This window comes from Otolemur garnettii, unplaced genomic scaffold (genome assembly GCF_000181295.1).
Source record: "Otolemur garnettii isolate 467f Iridium unplaced genomic scaffold, OtoGar3 scaffold00094, whole genome shotgun sequence".
NCBI lineage: Eukaryota > Metazoa > Chordata > Mammalia > Primates > Galagidae > Otolemur > Otolemur garnettii.
This window is the reverse complement of record NW_003852489.1, coordinates 642864-659317: the sequence shown is the minus strand read 5'-3', so window position 1 is coordinate 659317 and position 16454 is coordinate 642864. Positions and strand designations below refer to the sequence as shown.

At 41.7% G+C, this 16454-nt stretch overlaps 1 protein-coding gene across 1 annotated transcript in view; it reads right to left on the bottom strand.

Annotated features, from left to right (window-relative positions):
• The window catches only part of ANKFN1 (ankyrin repeat and fibronectin type III domain containing 1), a 270947-nt gene that overhangs the window by 77261 nt on the left and 177232 nt on the right, over nucleotides 1-16454 (bottom strand). Inside the window, exons 6-7 of the mRNA XM_003795557.1 lie at nucleotides 14891-15085; nucleotides 13002-13115 (exon numbers count right to left, since the gene is read on the bottom strand). Of these exons, the coding sequence (XP_003795605.1) occupies nucleotides 13002-13115; nucleotides 14891-15085 (309 nt within the window). The remainder of the gene's footprint in view (nucleotides 1-13001; nucleotides 13116-14890; nucleotides 15086-16454) is intronic.

Genomic DNA, 16454 nt, shown 5'->3' with positions numbered 1-16454 from the left:
ACTGAGGCATTTTTACTACTGTTCTGTTAAAATCAGAATTTTAGTGCTTGCCATCACCAGATGAAAAGTTAAGAAGCAGCCTTTCTGTGGAGAGTAAGAATAATTGTGTACAAAGTAGAGAAATATCCAATTATGTGACAACCTTTGTGTAATAAAAATTTGTTTAAAGTTAAAAAAAAAAGAGCTATTTGTAAATTAGAAAGATGAATCTATGTCTACCGATATAAAAAATTGTCTTTTTAAAATGTTGCTTAGAAACGTTTGTGTTGAAGTTTTTTTTTTAAAGTGAGGATGAATGTTTTCTAGATTTGGAATCATGATTTTTAAGGCCTTTCCTATTCTAGTTACAAAATATTTTTCCCACTTTTTTCTACAACTTTTATTATTTTATTTTTACATCAAAATATCTGTTCCTTTTGTAATTTACTCTAGAATTACTTAGAGACATGAATCCAATTTCATTTTATTTTTCACATGGAAATCCAGAAGCCTTTTTTATTGAACTACGTTTCTCAATGTGTTAATACTATGACCTTTCTGCCAACTTAATAACAATAATAATAGTGATAAGATCAACTCACATTTACAAAGCACAGTATACTTAGAAATAATTTTCAATTATATTATCTTATCGGTTTTGATCCTCATGATAATACATGGAGCAACTGGGACAGGTAAATACTCTCCTTATTTTGTATGTGAAGAAACTGAACCCCAGAGAAGATGAAATGTATGCTAAGGTCACCAAGCTAGTGGGTGGTGGAGTGATGACTTGTCTCTTAGTTCTGTGTTTTGCCAGTTCATGGTTGCACCTGTCAGAGTATCGCATATATCCCCCAGATAGTTCTCTTTATTAGAACTCTATGCTATTGAGTTCTAAATCTATGCAGGACCCTCAGCTTTAGTTAACCACTGGATCGCAGATGATACTAAATCATGAAATCACAGAAGGTTGAAGCAGGAGACCTGAGAGATCATAAATCACTTAGTTGTTTTATGTTAACAGAAAGGGAAACCCATGCTCAGAGAGGTTGTGACCTCTGTGCCCAAGAGCATACAGTTAATAAGGAATCGGGGCCAACAGGGAACTCAGAGAGAGTTCTTTTCATTCGGTTTAATAATGAAAAGTAGGAGGAAAATGTTGTATGTATTTTGCTGATACTCATCATATCCGTGTTTATAAGTACTTCCAGGGTCAGAAATGAGAGATGTATATTCTTTCATTCATTTCTTCAACAAATAATCATGTACCAAGTACCAGGCATTGCGCTACTCATTGAGTTTATAATGGTGACCAGAATAGGCACAATTCCTATATTTATGGAAAGTATAATATAGAAACAAAAACAGATATCAAGCAATTAATATGCATATAGATAAAGATGAAATTATTATTATTTTTACAGTTTTTGGCCAGGGCTGGGTTTGAACCCACCACCTCCGGCATATGGGGCTGGTGCTCTACTCCTTTGAGCCACAGGCGCCTCCCTAAAGATGAAATTATGAAATGGGAAAAGGACTATGAGAGAAACATGGTGCCTTTAGAGAACATCACGGGAACACCTGTTTTAGGCTGTAGAGTCTGGTAAACCCCTACTGCTACCTTCCCCTGCAGCCCAAGTTGTCCCTGTGGCATCTCTATGAAGACTTAAGTTTCCATGGATCTCGTTGAAAACCACTGATCTAATCTTATCTCCTCATTTCTTGAGAAGTGAGAACTTAGGCTTAAAGAAGAGATATGACTTACCCAAGGAGGTTACCCACTTCTTAGAGCAGAATAAGGACTAGCACGACAGCCCCCTGTCTTTATGGTTACGGCTCCTTCCGCTGTATAATATCCTCTGAATTCAGACCCTGGTTCTTCTACAAAAGTTTTCAATAACACCCTCTTTCATGGGTCATGGGCTCCCAGTGGATTGTGTCACTTAGATTTAGTTTCTCTCCTGCCATAGTCAGCATACTGTTTGGAACCCACAATCCAACACTTGTCAGTGATGGGAGGCACATTTTAGAAAATAGCCCATCTCAGTTTTGTTGGGTAGTTCCTCAATTACTGTACTGAAGAGTGGGTGAACTTTTCTAAACCAAGTGCATATTTTGAGAATTTAAAATCATTTTGTAGAACAGTGTAAATGGTGTGGGCTTAACAAATATTCACTCACCTGTTTCCAACTTTGAGTGAATCAACTTTGTTACGAAGACATTGAGAAATACTAGGAGTTCCTTCAAGGAGTAGATTTCGTTGGGATGTAAAAACTAAGGGTGATCAGTTTTCTGCTCTTTGCAGTGTTCTATAGTTAGTCTACTTATTTTTTCATCTATCGTTTGGAACTGGTGTTTCTTTTCACCCCAGAATTCTTTCTTGAACTTTTCTGTCCCATTCCGTGTCTGTGGGAGGCTGAGCCCTATAGACACCCAGGTCCCCTTGCCCTTGGGCTTCTGGTCGGGTGCAGCCAGTGCCCCAACTGTCTGGGCTGCAGTTGTATCTCTCACACAGCAGCTTCTGATTGCTGCTTCCCCCCATCCACCCTTTCCCGCTCCCTTTCAATCAGAAGGGTAACAGTAGCTGCCTAGCGCTGCTAGTCCTGAGTGCTCCCAAGTCCCTTGTCCATTCGTGAATCTTTCTCCCCTCTTTGCAAATAATCTCTTCATTAAAACCTCTTCAAAATTCAAGCCGAGTGTGGCTTCTGTTGGGATCCTGGCTCCGACAAGGAGCCTACATTACTTTTATAATCAGAAACATTTTACTAAAACAACACAAAGGACCACCTCCTACCCCCCTCCCACAGGGAAGCACTCTTTAGGGAGTGGCGAGGCCCCTCAGTTCCCAGACCTGAGGGTGATTATTTCTGTTTCATTTTTGAGCCCTCACATGAAATTAGAGTTGAGGCTAGAACACCTATTTCTTAGAAAAACACACTCTCTCCTGGAGAGAAATTCTAGAAAGCGGTCGCGGGCTACTGACAAACTATAATGCTGCAAAGGGATGGGGCCAAGACAGATCAGGAGAAAATCTCTGTGGGGAGAGGGTGACCTAGAAAGTGGTTCATCATCTGCAGTGCCAGCTGTATATCCAGTTGGGTAGTCATGGACAGAGCTGGGCTTGAGTCTGCGTCTGCCTTGACCTTGAGTGGAGACCTGCCTCTGTGGCCACTGGAAGCTCACCAGCCCCCGAGGCGTCTGGGCTCTGCAACTGCCAGGCTCCCAGGGGGTAAGTGATCCAGGGGCGGGGATGGCGGCAGGAGGTGGTGCCAGGGGGCTATGTGTGTGTGTGTGTGGGGGGGAGCGGGGGAGGCTTGGCACGTCACTGTGGGTAGCTCCACTGTTAAATCTCCACTGGCAGGCGGACTTTTCCCCAGAAGGAAGTGTGAGGAGGAATCTCACAGTTGCATAGCAATAAAGAGCTGCCTGGTGGGCCCTTCTCTCCGCCAAGAGGCTTCATGGCTCCAAAGTTCCTGAGGGGCGTGTAACAGGGAGGAGGGAGGAATGAGCTGTGGTGTGCTTGCTCAGTTGGGGATGTGATTACCTTTGCAGAAACTTTCCAGGGGCAAGTGCATTGAAGGCAGTGAGCTTGGGGGAGTCCGCAGAGCACAGGATGAAACTGAAAGTGAGGGTTGGAGGTTCCAGAACAGCTGTGGTCTACGGTACTTATGAAGGAAAGGGATTTGGGGTGAGGCTTGCCGAAAGACAGGTGCTGGACAAAGCCAGTTAAAAACTCCAGCCTCAACACTTTGGGTCAATGACAGGCTTTATTTTCTTTATACTGCCAAGTGAATTCTTTTGTTGGGGAGTGCTGTTCTCACCACTGACCTCTAAGAGGGCTGTGTCCATCACGTACACTCGCTCAGTGCATTATACCCAGAACGCTCAGTGTATTATGCCTAGGACATCACAACCACTTAGAATCTGTTGACATGTGGGGAAGGACGGGACACCGAAACATTTGCAAGTTTTTGCATTGCCAGTAGAAACTCCATTTTGGCAGGGACTGTGCTGATTTTGTTCACTGCGGTGTCTATGATGATTATAAAAGTGCGGGGCACATAGTAGGAACTTTAGTGCTTACTGAATGAAGAGCAGATGAACGACTAGATAAACAAGTGAAGGATCTCTTAACTATACATATGCTCCCTGAAGGCAGAAATCAGGTGGACTACATCTTCCTCTTGCCCACATTGTCTAGCCAAAAGCCTTCCTAAGTTTATTGATTTTGCAGTTTGGGGCTGGGGCTGGGTTTGAACCCACCACCTCAGGCATATGGGACCAGCGCCCTACTCCTTTGAGCCACAGGCGCCACCAGTAATACCCATTCTTACATTGTCCTCTTGTCTGTACACAGAGATTTTGCTTTCATGGTTCTTCCTCATCTGGAGTTCATTTTCACAATTAGCCAGGCAGTGTGCACTGAGGATACGGCAGTTAATAAGATGCAATTTCTTTTTGCACTCCAGTTTTTCATACAGACAGGTGCGCAAATAAATACCACACTGTCTAATGGGTACAGTGAAAATAGTGTTTTCAAGGAGCTGAAGTGTTACAGAGGATGTAATTGGCCGGTTCTGTCTGGGTGGGAGGTGGGAGTCAGTGAGGACTTTATAAGGAGGTGACACACACACATAGGCACACAAATTTCTGAAAGATGACTAGGGGTCCCTTAGGCAGAGGAGAAAGGAAAAACATTATCTGACGACTATGTTAATGAAAAACTTTCCACTGGACCCCTTTTTGCAGCATTCTTAGGTAAGAAGAATTTTTGGCAGATTCCTCAAGAGTATTGTATCCAAACAATCAACAACTCAGCCCTAGTGCTATCAGAGCTACTCAGCCAGAGACTGCAGATTTTGTTCAACTGTGGGCCCTATACTTAGGAGGAAGAGTCACCCTAACATGTGACAGGCAATGAGAGAAACAGGGGATATTTACAGCCTGGAACAAAATGACCTAAGGCAAGAAAAGGAGGAATATAATAACCAATTTTCAGACATTAGCAGAGCTGGTATCCAGGAGATTCTTTCTGGCCACTCCTGGAGGTCAAAGCTAGAACCAGGGGAACATTATCAGGCAACTTTTGCATATGAAAGTACCCAGCACGGTAGCAGGCATCTGATACTCAGTAAATACTATAAAAATGTTTCTGAAATAGGGTTCCTCTCACTTCTGACACTAATCCTGGTTCCATGTTCTAGAGCAAAAGGATCAGCAGATTGTCCAGAGATTAGGAAAGCAGGATACATCCTGAGCCTGCTTGATTGTCAGACTGTAAATCATCTCAGCAGTTGTTTATTTATTTTTGCTTGGTTATTAACTTTTCCACAGTGTATGAAAGGTTTAGAGAGGACTGAAAGTTCATATAATGTACTTGCCGTGTCCACAACGCCTTTATTTTCTCCATGACTCAGCCTACCTGATTTTAAAATGAAGGACACGAAATTCCTATTTGACAATGGAAAGACCTGCCCTACTGGGAGGTGCATCCCTGTGTGTAGCTACTCAAGCCAAGGCTGGTGACCCCCTTCAGTCTAAGGGCTGTGTAGAGACAGAGCAGAAGACAGGAGATTAGATGAGAAGATTGGCCTGTCATTATGAAAGGGACACTTCGCTAGGCTGTGATTGATTCAGAGACTGATTCATGCGTTTGCATGTTCATTCATTCAGAGACATTTTATCACGCAGGAGACTGGACTGGTTAGAGCAAGGACTGTAGGGCAACCTTGCCTGGATTCAGTTCCCTGCTTCCTCATCTATTCATTTTGTGACCTTGAGAAAATTTCTTAAACCTCCTTGTATCTCAGTTTCCTTAACCTAAATTAGAGGTAATAATACCACCTAATGATGTGAGGATTAAGTGGGTTAATGCATATAAAGTTGTTAGCCTGGTGTGTAGGAACCCCTTCTAATGTGTTATTCTTACTCCATAAAATGTAAGCTCCGCAAAGACGGGGGTATTTTGTCTATTTGCTTATGAGGTCAGACAATTAAATTTGCAAACGCATCCTAGAAAAAGTGCTGTAAACTAATTGTCCCACCTCGTGTGGTTATATCCCCACTGCTTAAAATGTAGGTTGACCTACAAAAGGTGTCACGAAACTTTTAATGAATAAACAAATTAATTGAGTACTGATTGTGTATCTGTTGGGCCTTATGCTGGGCACTAGGAATACAGAAACGAGGAAAAAGTTCCTGCTCATTTGAGGCTTATTATGTCTGGTGGGAGAGATAGATATTAAAAACACGAACACACATTTGCAGCCTAGCTACACATTACAATCATCTAGCAGTTCTTAAAAAAAATCTATATGCTTGGATGTCTCACCTGCAAAGACTTAGATTTGCTTGGTCTTGGAAGGGGCTTTAGCATGGCTCCCCCGCGATTCTAATGTACATCTTAGCTTGAGAATTACTAGTTGAAATACTCTCAGGGTCTTCTAAACATTTTTTCCATGAATCATGCAGCAATGATCAAATTAAATTTGAGAAATATTTTATTATATCTATTAGATTTGAAGGAATCTCAGAAGTTTTATAATAAAGAAATCTGTTTAAGCTTAAAAATACACCATGTAAAAATAGATGTTTGCAGCTGTGAAGATTAACTTGGAAGAAAAGGTGAAGGGCATGATAGAACTTATGATAGGTCCGATTTATAGTAAATACAGTATTTAGAAAAATGTTTCTCTGAAGAAACATTTTTTTTCTTTTTTTGAGACATGTTCTGTTGCCCAGGCTAGAGTACAGTGGCATCATCATAGCTCAGTGCAGCCTCAAACACCTGCACTCAAACCATCTTCATGTCTCAGTATCCCAAGTAGCTATGACTACAGGTGTGTGCCACCACACCTGGCTAATTTTTATATTTCTTGTAGAGACAGAGCCTAGGGCTATGTTAGTTTCAAGTGATCCTCCTCTCCCAAAGTGCTAAGATTATAGGTATGAGCATTGTACCCTGCCAGAAATGACTTTTAATAGAGACCTGAACAATTAGTGCACAGGTGAGTAGGGGGCAATAGTCTAGGTGCTGGGATCATCATGTGCAAAGGTCCTGTGGAAGAGAAAATGATTCAAGAGCAAAAAGAGGGCCAATCCTACTGGAATATAGCAGGTGAGGAGAAGAAATGAACAAAGACAAGATTTCTATCTTCAAGGAACTCCTATGTTTTCAAAAAAACTCCCATATTCCAAAATTTCCTTATTATTCTATGATTCTCCAAACATAACAGGAAGCAGAAGAAATCAATGTCAGGAATAATCTCTCAGCAGCTGTTAGAAAAATGCAGCTTCATATTCATCTCTAGGTAAATTGCATAATTTTGTGAAAAGCAGATATGGTTTTATAAAAGTATGTCGGCTTAAGCTAAGATTGATATTAGGTCATGTTTACTGATCTTACAGTCATGAGTAAGAAGAAGTGACTTGGAGATTCAATCAAGAAGCCAAGTCACACACATGCTTCCCTGCCCTTTTTCTCTCCAAATCCTGTAAAAAGGAAACAGGGCATTTGAAAATGCATCCCAGTACTCAGAAAACAAGAAAGGGAGCCATATACACCCTCATCTCTGCCTAGCGACCACTATTTCTATAATTTTGTCATCCAAGGAGTATCACAGAAATGGCATCATATAGTATGTAGACTCCATCGGGCTTGTTGTGTGTATAAACAGCTTGTTTCTTTTTTCCTGTATGTTGCTGAGGAGCATTCCCTAGTAGGGATGTGCCACAGTTTATTTAACCATTCACCAATGGAAGGACATAGGGATGATTTCCAATTCTTGGCTGAGTTGTTATAAACACTTGTGTGCAGGGTTTTGTACCAACATAAGCTTTCATTTTTTCTGGTATAAATGCCAAGCGATGTAAGGGGTAGGATGCACGGGAGTTGCATGTTTAGTTTTTCTTTTTTCCTTCTTAAAGAAACTGCCAATTGTTCTCCACATTGGCTGTAGCATTTGACATTCCCACTGGCAATGTATAAGTGACCCATTTTCTACAAATCTTTGTCAGCACTGGTATAGTCACTATTTGAAAAATTGTTACTACTATGATAGGCAGGTAGCAATCGTTCACTATGGCTTGAATTTGCATTTCCTTAATGGCAAACCTAATGAGTATTACATAGAGGAGCCGGAGGGAAGCACACTCAGGGAGGGAAATCAGGTACTATGCCGAAAGGATCATTTGAAAGGACTAGAGAATGTGGTCATGGTACGTAATGTAGGGAAGAGAAAAAGATATTGCAATTAGCGATTTGAGAAGAATATACAGAAAAGGAAATATAATCATAGCACACTAATTGACTTTGCAATATCAAAAATGTGCACACTCACAATAGTATAAATATTGTTGACAATTAAAAAACAGAGGGAAGTGGCTCAAAAGGGTAGGGCACCGGTCCCATATGCCAGAGGTGGCAGGTTCAAACCCAGCCCCGGCCAAAAACAGCCAAAAAAAAAAAAGAAATAGAACTATGTTGAGAGGATAGATGAATGCAGTTTTTGAGAGAGAGTTAAATTATTTTCTGCCATAGTTATCATTGCACAGATGAGGCGTACTATTGATAAATCAAGCAATAGCCGGAGAAGTATATTGGCTAAGGCAGAGAGGGAACTGTCAAAACTAATGAAGCTAAAAGTGGCCAGCTTTGAAAGGAGGGTGGAAAGAATGGAGCACATGGTTGTTTTTTTCCTGATAAACTTTTCAAAAAAAGTACCCTTCTTCACTTTGGACCCCCAAATGTCGAAGTATACATAAAAAGAGACAGATTCTCAGATGGAGTAAAACCATTGACTATGTACTCTTTACAGAGACGATGCATTTCAAATGTCATGGAAAGGATAAAAATAAGGGGAGAGAAGAGACAGCAGGCCGGGGAGACATATTGACAGCAGGTCAACACGACCAAAAGAGAAATTGAGGCAGACGGCATAAAGGAGGACAAACGAAGCAGCTCCTCTCAGAGATCAAAGATCAAAGGACAAATACTTTAGAACGAAAGCAGGGTCCTTAAACAGCACACACAAGTTCACACGTCACACCTGCTGGAGTGTACACATTCTCCGCAAATGTCATCTACCGCACATACACAGCTGAGTCGGTGTTTAGCTCTACGTAAGAATTTTTAAGCTCCCCAAAGAATATAGTCCATATTTTTGAATTGTCTTGATCTAAAACATCTGTAATAAAATTAGAAATTGATCATAAAAATCTAGCAAATAAATCTGACCACTTGGAAATTTAACTCCTCTAAAAACCCTAAGATTAAGGTAAGAAAGGAAATAAATTATAAATTGCTTGCAAATAAGTGATGATTACAGCACCACAGTCTAAACTTTTTGGATAGTCTAGTTGGGAGACACCACACTAGTTGGGAGAACATGGATAGTCTTAAACCTGTGAGTTAGAAAAGTAGAGAAATAAGGGAAAAAGTGAATTAAAATTTTAAATCCAAAACCCAAAGGAGAAAAGAAACAGTAAAGTAAAACCATAGATAGCGGCAGGAATTGGAATGATAAAACTAAAACTAATAACATGAAAAATCCACAACAAAAAGTAGATTTTATGAATCTAAAAGTTATTTCTCAAAAAAAAAAAACCATTAAGATAGACACATATTCAATGATTCTAAAAGAAAAGGCACAAATATAAAGCTTCTCAAATACTAGAAGGGCTATCATCGTGGAGATTTAAAAATTACGTGATGCTACCACGTACAGCAGGCATCCTTAAACTATGGCCCGCAGGCCACATGCAGCCCGCCTAGGACATTTATCTGGCCCACAGGGTGTTTTTGCGGCTGCTGCCTGTCCCTCTTAGCAGCCAACTCATCCTGGGGCCTGCAGTCTGGCCCTCCAATGGTCTGAGGGACAGTGAACTGGCTCCCTGTTTAAAAAGTTTGAGGACTCCTGATAAAGCAATGCGGAGAAAACGTAGAATGGAGTTCTGGCAATTGTCCAAAGCATCAAAGTTATCTGAAATAACTAGATTTTCTCCGTAAGCCATAAAAATTGAAGAGATGAGACCGGAAGATGCAAGGCTCTTTGAATCCACGAAGAAAGCACCTAGAAATAGATAGTAGCTCTCCTAGCCCTTTTTATTATATCCAGGGGAAATACAGACTTAAAAATGTAGTGGGTCTCACTAAAATCGGTTTCCCGGGTTGGAAGCTGAAACTGATGCCTCTAATCTCCAAGTTGGGATGGTAATTGGCCTGGTGCACGGTCCTCTGGTCTGCAGAAAGCTTACAGAGAGATACTATTAAAAGATTTCTGTATATCAACAAACCTTTAAAGAACATGCTGATGAGTTGAGCGTAAGCAAATGAGAAACAGAAGGATTCAGATTTTTTCTTTCAAATATACACTAGCTTCAGCAGGAAGGGGGAGAACATTCAGTTGTCAAAATAGGCTTGAGGTTTTGCTGAACCCAGAAATTCTGGAGAGTAGTGTGAGCTGTTTTTGCCAAACCCCACATACTGCAGGGTTAAGCTTGCCCTCTAACCAATTAGATAATTGCCATTTCATTCTGTGGATGTCTCAATTGTTTCTTCTTTTTTAATTTTTTTTGAAAGAAAACAAAATAATTAGCCTTGTCGTGGGGTGATCTGGCTGATATTTCCATAATGAAATAATTACGCCAAGCCCTGAATTAAAAACTGTCCTGTTGTCTCTGTGGGTACAGTAGGCTGCCAGCTGTTTTAAATAACCCCCGAGAGTGGTCAGGTTAAGGACTCAATTTATGACCTTATAAATTAACACAAGGAAACCTACTCTGTAACGCAACAGACAATTCTATTTATAATGCTTAATTAATCCCCTCCAGTCTCTAACAGAACCCACTTGTGACCTTTCATTTCAACCTCACCCAAATGTAAGTCTCCTGAGATGAGAAGTGTTAATATGTGAAGGCCGATAGAATTTGCTGGCATTATGGTCAAGCATCAAAGAGCTAAGAGTGTGGATACATTAGCTCCTGATGGCTCACTCATCAAACTTAAGGAGCCAATGTCAAGTTGGGCAGCATCAACGAAACCCTTCATCAAAACCCTGAGCCTCAAAGAGTAAGGAAGATAAGAAAACATCTATGTTTAACCTTGCCTGCAAACACTTGCTCTGAATTTTTCCATCTTGGCTGATGAGACAACCATGAGAAAGTAACAGAAATTGTTTCAAAGGATGGCTATGAAGGGCCATCCTGGGCGGCTTCATTTATCTTCTCTTGTAAGTACCCTATCACTGCCTTCTCTTAGACCCAAGCAGAAAATTCAAGGATAACCCACTCACTTCTGTCTTACCTAACGTATTACAGAGAGGTGTGATTTGGAAAATTCCAAGTACCCCAGGAAGTACAAGCACAAGGTGTGGGCAGAGTAGTTTTGAGAGACATATGAGGTTCTCCTGGGGACGGGCCCTGGGAAGGAGAAAGGGATGTATGTCTGCTACCTGGACATTTTTGAAGGCAGAGAGAGCCCTGGTAATCTGAACATGTAGAAAGTCTTCCTTGTAGCCTGGCACCTTAGAATATGTGTGGAGAGTTTTATTAGGTCCTAGGGCTATTCAAGGTATTTCTATAGCTTTCTATTTTCCCCACATTCAAGGGTCAACATACACGGGTCATTAAGAAATGCAAAAATCAAGAAATGTAAAATCTGCATAGATGGAAACAAATGAAACCCTCCCGTCAACACGGATAAGCTGAAACTTGCACAGGCGAAGCAGAAAGGATGCTGTCGACTGTGTTTCTTGGAAGTCAAGTAGTGAACCATAATACAGTCAGACTCAAAACATGTGTAGTGACCTGTATAACACAATGAATCTGGGTCTGTAGGGAGCATTTAGGCAAATTCCTTTTTCATTGCTTCTGTTTTCTCATCTGCAATCATAAAAGTACCCACCTTGTAAGGACTGAATAGAGTTAATAGACCTAACCAATTTAAACACTGCCCAGCGCATAGTAGGCATTATATAAGCATTAGCTGTTTTCATCATAGTACCTCCAAGATATCTCCCCCTACCCCCCCAGCTCTCCCTCTCCTCTCCTGGCCATAGGAGCCAGATCAGGCGGCCATGACCTCCCTCTTGAATAGCTTCCTAGTTCATTTCCTTATTCTAAACCCGTCTCTCTTCTAATACACCACCCAGAGTATTGCCATTCCAGTCTCGGAGAAGTCCACCTCTCATCTTGTCCCCATCTTCTTCAACGGCTTTGCAGAATTCATCACACAAAGTCTAACCCCCTTAGCCTTGATGTCAAACTCTGCTCCAGCCCTACCTGCGGACTCCAGTTTCTCTAATCTCACATTTCACTGCACCTTATCACGAACCCATGCTCCTGTGGAGCCAGGCTATTTTCTATTCCCTCTCCATGTTCCCTTATTATTCATCTCCTTGTACAGTATTTTCTTGTTCTTATGCCTGTGCTTGACGTCCTTTGCATTTGGAATTTGCCCCCCCCTTCCCCCCATATCTTCCAGTCCAAATCCAAGCCAACCTTCAAAGCTAGGCCCAAACGCCACCTCCCCCTGGGGGCCTTTGCTGATGCCACTATTTTACCATTCCTTTGTGGTTGCCTGACCACCAACATACTGTATTTATTTTTTTTTAAATCCTCAAACCTAGTTACCTGGCATTATAGTTACCAGTGTGCCCCTTGTTTTGAATGTTCCAGATCCTGGCCCTCAGCTCCTCATATCAAGTTTAATTATACAGTGGTTCCCACTCAGAACTGTCCCCACCCCTATGCCATGCCCAGAGTATGGCATGTATGGGACAGTAATTCAGAGGCTCGGACTGACAGCCCGATCTTGTGGTTCTTCCTTTCTGTTACTTATGTTCAGTCACTTTATGGCTCCTCTGCACAAGTGCCTATGGAAATATTCCAACTCCCAAAGTCAATGGGAATAAAAAAATCCTACCCACAGGAAAAACACACCCATGAAAGGCACAGGTAATTTACAATCAACAGATTCTTTTTCAACAAAGAGCAGTGAGAAAGTATCTGGGGTCCAGTACCTTTATACCTGGTCACTACAGCTGCGTTGATGCTCAGAGGCTCTTGGAAGCTGACGGTGAGTGATGTGCTGCTGGTCACCATGAGATAGACATTAGTCGGCATCTCAGGGACTCCTGGGACGGAAGGAAAAACACAGGATCTTAACCTAGCATATCTTTTGCAGACAACGTTCCTGCCTCTTCAAAGGATACCCTGAAACACACGCTATGGAAACGTTTGTTTGTAGAGCCTAATAGCTTTGTGCCTTCGAACGTTTTCATTAGAAGTCTCAATGACTTTCTTTTGTTGTTGCCATGGTGGCCTTATTTGAACATTGCACATCTTCTGAAAAGGTAAACGATACCAGTGCAGCCTTCGTGAAGTGTCCTGCAACACAGTAGGGGATTGGGCTGGATCCGGTGGAGAGGAGGGCAGAAAGGGAAAGCGGGATCCTGCATTGTAGAAACCTTTACATTTCATTGTAGAAACCTTTACCTTTCATTGTAGAAACCTTTACCTTTACCTAAACCTTTACCTTTACCTTTCCTCTTTTCACTGGAGCCATTTTTGCAGCCGTGTTGGGTAGAAAGGGCAAAAACCACAACCCAGAGGCCAAATTCCATGTTCAAGAACACAGTGAAGATGAACAGCCAGGATGAAAGCCCCTGGCATCAGATGCCTAATTCTGGGCTCTTCCCCGTATAAGGTGGGATTCTTATTCCCCTTGCTCTCCTATTAAAATGGGTCGTGTTTTCTGAAAAAGTATGAGCAAATGTCATGCTCGCCTCCCTTATTTTTTAGAGGACTCCTGATGGCTGTAGGTGTTAACACCCAGAAAGTGTTTCATATTTTTAAAAATGACAGAAAATTGACAAATTTAAAAATATGTCTGTTTCTAGTCCATATGGCACCAATGAGGCGCAATAGCGAATAGATTTAGTAAAGCAGTTGCTGAATCTCTCTGAACAAATCCATGCATGAGCATCGCTTGAGAGATGGTGGATGCTGACAGCAAACTTTCATTCGGGTCGCTAAAGTTATCTGCCAGATGCAACACTCAAGGATACAGTGGTACTCTAGAAAACAAAATTTTCATTGCTTTTGTCCTTTGTCTATGTCACAAGGAAGAGCCCCACAGCAGAGGCAGAGAATTTCCAAACTAATGAACGGACCTTTCCCTTTTATTTAAATTTCAAGCCTAACTTTTTTTTTTTTGTTGTGGTTTAAGTAAGATCTCTTTCTAGAATAAGAACTTAATATTTCCTCAGTGTTTGAATTTTATGTTCTGTTTTTGTGTCAGGGGCTGTGCTCAGCAGTACTTCCCAGCACTAATGAGTATTATCCCCAAAGCAGCCTTTTCTTAAACTAACAAAAAGAATTGGTAAAAAGAATGGGAGTGCAGACAAAAGCATAATTCATAGGTTGGTTGACTGTCCTTCCCGATTGCCTGTGTTAACTGGGGTTCAGTTTATAGCTCTCTCTCTAAAAAAAAATGCAGTAGAGAGTTGGAAACAACTTAAACTTCAGCTTGAAGCAGAAACCAGACACAAATAGGCAAACAAATATTTTTTCCATCTCCCATCCCAAAACGTAGCCACTTAGGGCATCAGACTATGCGGGTCATTAGGCATTAGGGCGTAGTGGGTGTAAAGTGCTAGATGAGTGTGACACGGTGGAGGGGGCCAGAAGCATGAAGCCTCAAGGCTGTGGTCAGAGGACCCCTCAGGAGCCAGAAGCTCAAGCAAGACAAAAGACCCTTTGACGGCCTCCCAGAGCCCTTGCTCCAAATAGGCTGACAACGGCCATCCATGACCCTGTAGAGTTGCAAAAATATCAGAACAAGAAGGCCTGGCTGTCTCAAACCAAAGCTCGGTCTAGTAAAATGCAGAAGTCCTCTGCTTATACTCACTGGCATGCTCAAAACCCGTCTTCATGCGTCTGTAGAGCCGGTACCTCCACTCCCAAGCTTTCAGCTGTTTCTCTTTCTCTGTGTTGTCTAGAGTGAATCCTTCATTCTCCACTTGGGCAGATAGTTCACTCACCCTCTCCTGGGCTTCCTGGACCAGTGTGTTGAGGTGCATTGCTCGGCTTTCCAGGCTGACAACTAAAAGGAAAGAAATGGGATGACTCTTCTTTCTTTCCGGGGGAATGCTGCTTCACGGGTGGGTTGTAGCTGAGGGTCTACTGTGGGTTTGTAACAATGCCTTGGGAAAGTGGCATCTGTGGGAGTAACTAACTGTCCTGTGATCAAATCCAATTAGTGACATTTGCAATCAGATTAATTGATACAGTCATCAAATTAAGATATTGCCATTGCTCCATGGCCCAGTGCAGCTAATTAGAGCTCCACCATCAAGGACCTGAGGGCCACTTTTAATCCAGATTGCACGGATTTGTTTTCATGACCTTTGAAAGGACAAATACTTAGAGGCAAAGCTCCATAGGTCCAGGAAGACCCTAGGAAAAGTTATCCCCAGTGCAAGTTGCATTCAGGTGACGTTGTTTTTGTTTTGGTAGAACCTGATTCAGATTTTCTGCTGTTATGTGCATCACATTCTCCCCCGATGATAGACATTTTTGTGTGCATCTTATGATTAATCAGTTTATTTATTTATTGCTAACAACGTGTCCCACTATTGTGGCCACAGTTGTGTTAGTGAGATCTGAAGACGGGATGACTTGAACGTCATCAGACTTGCTCTTTGGTTGTTGAGTGATTGCAGGACTAATCTCCAGAGATACCTACATCCAAGAGGGTAAGTTGTACAAGCTCCTCTTGCTGAGAGAGGCTATAGAGCTTGATACTTCTACTTCACCCAACGTGTGATTCACATCAGATTGTTTACCTAACCCACCCTCGTATGATTAACTGTTCGCATCAATGAATGGGAAAGAACTTTTCTATTCTTGTGCTAGGCAGGGAGGCTGCTTTTTGGGGTCATACGCGTATGAAATTCTGCCGAGATGGTCACTTGGTCATTTCCGAGGAGCCCCTCCTGGTTACTGATAAAAGGCAGCCTTGGCATGTGAATGTGGTAGGGGATCGCAACATCATCCAATAAACCCCAGCCAAGTCCTGCAGATCTGTTGCTGAAATGTGTTTGACACGCCCTGTGACCCAAACAATATTTCTCTCTGGGGGGTGGGAAAGAACTCCAACCATTTCATTCTTCTGATGGGGTGGAGGGGGGGTTGCTGGAAATATTATGAAGATAATTCAAGTGAGAATTTGTTAGGTATATTTTCAAATGGAAATTAGGTGGTTATGTATTCATAGCCTCTGAGTTCATAGGCGTGTTTGCATTAATTACAGGAAATGAATACTAATTTATGATTGCCCCTGCGTACCATCAGTCTAAATTTATTTACAGATGAGGTCAATGAAAAATGAGTTGAGTCTTTTTTTTTTTTTCTTTCTCTTTCTTTTTTCTTTCTTTTTTTTTTTTCTGTTTCAAGTTGCTGTTTAGAACACT